Source organism: Mauremys mutica, chromosome 2 (assembly GCF_020497125.1).
Source record: "Mauremys mutica isolate MM-2020 ecotype Southern chromosome 2, ASM2049712v1, whole genome shotgun sequence".
NCBI lineage: Eukaryota > Metazoa > Chordata > Testudines > Geoemydidae > Mauremys > Mauremys mutica.
In genome coordinates this window covers 54,260,422-54,266,421 of record NC_059073.1, presented here as the reverse complement: position 1 = coordinate 54,266,421, position 6,000 = coordinate 54,260,422, and the positions used below count along the sequence as shown (strand labels likewise).

Here is a 6,000-nt window from a genome sequence, read left to right as displayed (position 1 = left end):
TAGATCAGGAGTGTTTAGAAAGACATGATTAGGTTTATTTCTGTTTATTTCTTACTGGCTTGTGGGACTCCTGTGTGCTAACCCCAAATGCTTTTTGTTTTGCTTGTAACCTTTAAGATGGACCTCAAGAAGGTTATTCTTGATTAATTTTTGTGGGGTTTTTTTTTTTTTTAAATCTAGCAAAAGCCTAAGTTCCAGGTGTATTTTCATTCTTTGTTCTTTTTAATAACATTTATCTTTTTAAAGAACAGGATTGGGTTTTTGGAATCCTAAGAGGATTGTGCATATGTTGTTTAATTAGCTGGGGGTAACAGCTAATTTCCCTTTTCTTTCTCAGCTCTTCCCTGGAGGCAGGGTGAAAAGGGATTGAGGGTACCCTACAGGAAGGAATTCCGAAGTGTGCCTTCCTGGGTTCCAAGGGGTTTTGCATTTGGGTGGTGGCAGCATCTACCCATCCAAGGTCAGGGAGAAGCTGTAACCTTGGGAGTTTAATACCAACCTGGAGTGGCCAGTATTAATTTTTAGATTCCTTGCGGGCCCCCACCTTCTGCACTCGAAGTGCCGGAGTGGGGAATCAGCCTTTACTGCTCGTGACAGAGCCTGTCACCTTGGTTAGGGCAGGAGTGATGACTGCATGGGACTACCTTTGCAATTACAAAAATACCACTCCTTGAAGTGGCCAAATAGGTTGCTTTTTAATTAATTTGAAGCCAGCTTCACAAGGGCTGAGCATGCTGCCTCCATTCAGTGTTTTTAGCCCATCTCCCCAGGTTCCAAGTGATTCTGATAGGATTTAGTTTCATTTGCTATGTAGAAATGCAGAATACTATTCTTGAAGAGCAGTATGCCTTATATAGGTGCATCAGGACACTTTACTTTTTTTTTTTTATACAATGGGAATTTAAGGAACTAATTGTTAGTATCAGTTTCATTTTTAAAATGATTAGGTTAGCTCACTTTCAGTAACTACTTCCCTAAATAGACCTCATTTAGCAGGTGACTTGTATGCTGTTAGAATATTGGAGAACTCTTTCCATCTTTCTCTCTGCAAGCTATGTTCTGTTTCCACTTGAGATTTCAGAGTAGTCAGGTCATAGGACATAGTATTAACATGTCCATGCATGCGACGGATTTCATCTTCTTTCTCAGAAATCTAGGTAAAGGAAAAAGACATTAGTGTTTAATTCTATATAATACAATTTAAGGCCTAGGAAGACACCTTGCCCTAAACTTTATTCTAGGATGAAATTTGATTTACACTAGTTCAGTTTATGTATTGTTGTAAATGTTACTGGTTCCTAAAATTACATCAACTAAGCCATAACACTTAACCCTACTTGTGTCAAACTTTGAGTAATTTTTTCTTTCAAGTTGCTGAAAAGGACTTATCTATAATGAATACCTTATTTTGTATACTGGCCTTTTAGTTTACATGCTTATGTAAAGAGGATATAGAGTAAGACAACACTCCAATGGCAAGTAAAGGAGTTATGTACAGAACTATACAGTAAAAGGTATCACTTTGCCCAGCTTCTTCCTTGAATTTGATCTTTATTTTGAATGAGATTAAAAAGGCATGGAATGTATATGGGATGTGAAAACTAGAGCCTTCCTTATCAGTAAGTCTGTGAACCATAAATCCTGTTAGAAGCAGACTTTCTTCCTTGGATTTCTTGTACTTTTCTAAGTATCTCAAAGCTAGAGGAAAAAATACTGGACTAGACTAACCACTGGTCTGATTTGGTAATGGCAATTGCTGTTGGGACGCTGCATAGTGTACATGTTGTGACAGACTGATAACCCAGCAACCATAAGGGCTAAGTTGCATTTATAAATCAGATTTTTTTGGCTTTGTTTACTGGCTTGGTTCAAACGAAAACAGATGTCCTATTATCACAAGGAACAACTAACCTTATTTAAACTTTATAGACAGTCTTCAAAACATCTCAGGTACATCCCTGGTAAGTGTGACACACGGCCCTTGCCAGGTTGCATGTCCCTACTGCAAAGCATGGAGGCACTAGAGCTTCTCAACTAAACAATTGTTTTTCCCATGTTAAATTTTTACAGCGGTGTTTCCCAACCTCGTTCGGAAAAGCATTTGGGCTGGTTTTGCTGAAAATTTCCCCAAAAAATTCAGCTTGAGTAGACGCCATCAGAAAACCCACAATGTTAGTTTGGTGAAATTATAAGCAACTGAAAACAACCTGGAGTTTTCCATAATACCCTATCTTGTAACTACAGGTGTTGCTACCTGCATTGCTTACAATAAGAGGCCAGGGACTCAATACTCCAGATTTACACCAGTGTAAATAAGAAATGCTGGAGTTACTTTACTTACTTTGACATAAGCCTGGGAAAAAGAATTTTGGCTGTCTGTAACTAAGTGTGGTTTAAATTGCCACTTCATATTTTTCTATAATTTAATCATAATAAGGAGGGTGACTCACTTGTAGGGTAATATTCCTACCGCTTTTTTTTTAAGAAGCAGTGAATTCATTTACCTGTTTATGTAACTGAGAAATATGTTCTACTAAATGCGTTTTTTCTGTTTGCAGTTTTGAATTTTCCAGTTGAGCTCTTGACCATCTCCTTTCTAAATCTTTTAGCTGGCTCTGAAGTGACTGTCCATTTAGATTTACAGATTTCCTTTCTTGCTGGAGACGTAGTACCTATTGATGCAATGAATGGACTTACTTTGCATTTAAATTTCCAAAGCATTGTAAGGAGGAGTACTTGTGGCACCTTAGAGACTAACAAATGTATTTGAGCATAAGCTTTCATGGACTAAAACCCACTTCATCAGATGCATGCAGTGGAAAATACAGTAGGAAGATATATATCCACAGAGAACATGAAAAAATGGGTGTTGCCATACCAACTGTAATGAGAGTAATTAAGATGAGCTATAGAAGCACTAACAAACTGATATTTCATTTCCTGTGGCTTCAGATTGCTCAGCAGTTTAGCTTAATGGTGGCCGTCACCTTCTTTCTGTAGGAGGGTAGAAGCAATCTTAATATTTTGCATTTGGAATAATGTAATAACCATCTACAATCAATGCAAGAATTTAAAACGTATAGGGTAGAAAGTCAACAGCCAGGGGAGGAAAAAAAACATTGCCATATACCAAAAAAATTCCCTGAAAGAATCTTCTTTCTGAGGCCCTCCCCCACCCAACATGCTATTAAAAACTCCACAGCCCACCTGTGCCACATCAACTAGTTTTCTGCATATAAAAGCCAGGGCTGGCATTAGAAGGTAGCAAGCAGGGCAATTGTCTGGGGCCTCATGCCACAGGGGCCCCCAGGAGGCTAAGTTTCTCAGGCTTTGGCTTCAGTCACAGGTGGAAGGGCCCAGGGCCCAGCCCCATGTGGTGGGACTTCAGCTTTTTGCCCTGGGCTAACACCGGCCCTTTTTGGTGGCCCCCTGAAACCTCATGGCCGCCCCAGGGTCCTCCTGACCCCTGGTTGAGAACCACTGGTCTGTGCTCAACAAATAAGCTTTCTTTTTTAGGGAGATTGGAGTGCTATCTTGTACTGTCCAGCAGGGCCGCCCAGAGGATTCCGGGGGCCCGGGGTCTTCGGCGGCGGGGGGCCCTTCTGTTCTGGGACCCGCCGCCGAAGTGCCCCAAAGACCCGCGGCGGGGGCCCCCCCGCCGCCGAAGACTGGGCTGCGCTTCGGCGGCAGGTCCCACTTCCCCCCGCCCCGGCCCCAGTCTCTTACCCCCTGCTCCCTCCTCACCCGGAGTCTCAGCGCCTCGCCGGAACAGCCGCAGCGCGTGGCTCCGGCGGGGCCTGAGCTCCGTCCCGCTCAGAGCCGTGTGGTGAGGGGGCGGGGCTGGGAGCTCCACGCCGAGCGGAGGGAGCTGAGCTCAGCCTGGAGCTCCCGGCCCCGCCCCCTGACCACGCGGCTCTGAGCGGGGCGGGGCTCAGGGGCCCTGGGGGAGACACGGCGCTTGATGCGCTGAGGCTCCAGGAGCGGGGCGGAGGCGGGAGCCTCCGCTGTTCTCTTGGGGGGCCCCTGCTGAGCCCGGGGCAAATTGCCCCCTTTGCCCCCCCCTCTGGGCGGCCCTGCTGTCCAGTCACCTTTGCCATTACCTAGGGTAGTTTTTAAATTTAGATTTATAAAATAAGCTATTTAAAGGTGCTGGATAGACAACAGAATTGTCAGAAGCTAGACATAGTGCAATCCTTATTTAATAACTTCCCCACAAAAATTCAGTTTTGTATGATGTATTAATGTTTCTGTGCTGTTTCTGAATGTCTTTCTCCCTGACTTTACCTGCAATTCAAATGATTTTCAAAATGACATTCTCATAATTGTACATAGATGTCTAATTCATACATTAGTATGATTACATGTGCAAATAAAGATGTTTGCATGCACAGTGAGTTCTGATTTGTATCCAATTGCAGTAACTGAAGACAACTGCATACACATTTGTGCAGGTGCAGTTATGAAAATCAGCTTCATAATATTCAAACTGAGCTGATAGTGGCAAAACTTATACTAATGAGCATACAAAAATGATTAGACTAATCTAGAGTCTGTCTTCAGTTATTTGACTGACTTGTAAATATTTTTGAGCATATATTGCTCTTATTTGACTTCCTCTTAACTTGAGGACGCTGCTGATATTCATGAAAATATTTGTCTTGGTTTCTCATTTGTATCAAGACTGTTACAATCACTCATAGCAAATACTAGTGAATAGCGAGACAGTTTTTGGACTAAACTTTCAGGGAACAAGTTGCAGGTTGTTTTGCAAATTATTCCGTGAATACTTTTGAGTGCCAAATTAATTCACAGAGCTCAGAATGGCAACCCCAAAAAATACCTACCTTGATAGAATTTTTGGTTTGAATTCTGTTTTGGAACAGCTCTCTCAAACAGTGGGACTATAGTATTTTTTCCATACATTCGTATATTTTTGTAGTACAGTTGCACTAATTTCATATGCTATAATTGCAAATGAAATTTGATATTTCTTTAACTTGTACAACTTTCTTTCATATCAAAGGATCCCAAAGTATTTGCAGAATGTGCACGTAGATTATCTACTTTGGAAGGCTAAGGGACTAAGTCAGCCTTGTTGGAATTTAAACTTTTGTGCTTGAGTCTAGATATTTCAAACGTGAGCGCTATACAACTCCACCACCCATTCTAACATACAAGAGCTATTTTAATGCAATGTAACCCTAAACTGGCAACCTATCATCAATTGCATAGGTTAGGTTTTGATTTTTTTAAGCTCCTTTTTGAGCTCAGAATTTTTATTGAAAATATTAATCAGAAATCTAGCAAGGGAGGAAATTAATCTTTTACTTGAACTTCAGCTCTTTAAAGGTGTTCAGATGCAATTGGATGAGTATTATATTTAGTGCAATTAATTTGAAAAACTCAAAACAAATATGTAATACCTTCTCTTGTGCAGTAAGAGCCTTCTGTCTTTCATCCTGCAATAGTCTCTTCAGGTAAGTGAGCTCCATCTCAAGTTGTCGTTCTTTCTCCTTTTCACAGGCTAGCTCAGAAATCCTTGTACGGCAGGTGCTTTCCTCCTCTCTCAGCTGCCTCTCCTGTAGCAAATCATGCATAAGTCTTTTATACCTAGTCTATCTTGGATGACTTGTGCAGAAGTTAGAACTTACTCTCACAAAACCCATTTTTACAGATGTGCTTGTAGATGATAATGCTTGAAAACTATTAACTCAGTCTATGAAAATATAGGTAACAATTATAATTAAAAATATCCTTTGTTCAAAACAGAAAACACTGGTCTGATCTCACTGACACGCATGTAACTGCACTGACTTCAACTGAATTACTCCTGATTTACACTGGTGCAAGTAATTCCTCTCCCTCCCTAATATTTATCCCTTTGATATAGTTATAAAGAGCAATCATATCCCGCCTCAACCTTCTTTTGGTTAGGCTAAACAAGCCAAGCTCTTTGAGTCTCCTTTCATAAGACAGGTTTTCCCTTCCTCAGATCATCCT

At 41.2% G+C, this 6,000-nt stretch overlaps 1 protein-coding gene across 1 annotated transcript in view; it reads right to left on the bottom strand.

The window, feature by feature from the left end:
• Positions 1–277: 277 nt before the first annotated feature.
• LOC123363471 (trichohyalin-like) overlaps positions 278–6,000 on the bottom strand; it is a 29,849-nt gene continuing 24,126 nt past the window's right edge. The window contains exons 6-8 of the mRNA XM_045004455.1: positions 5,424–5,579; positions 2,505–2,672; positions 278–1,153 (exon numbers count right to left, since the gene is read on the bottom strand). Of these exons, the coding sequence (XP_044860390.1) occupies positions 986–1,153; positions 2,505–2,672; positions 5,424–5,579 (492 nt within the window). The 3' untranslated portion in view covers positions 278–985. The remainder of the gene's footprint in view (positions 1,154–2,504; positions 2,673–5,423; positions 5,580–6,000) is intronic.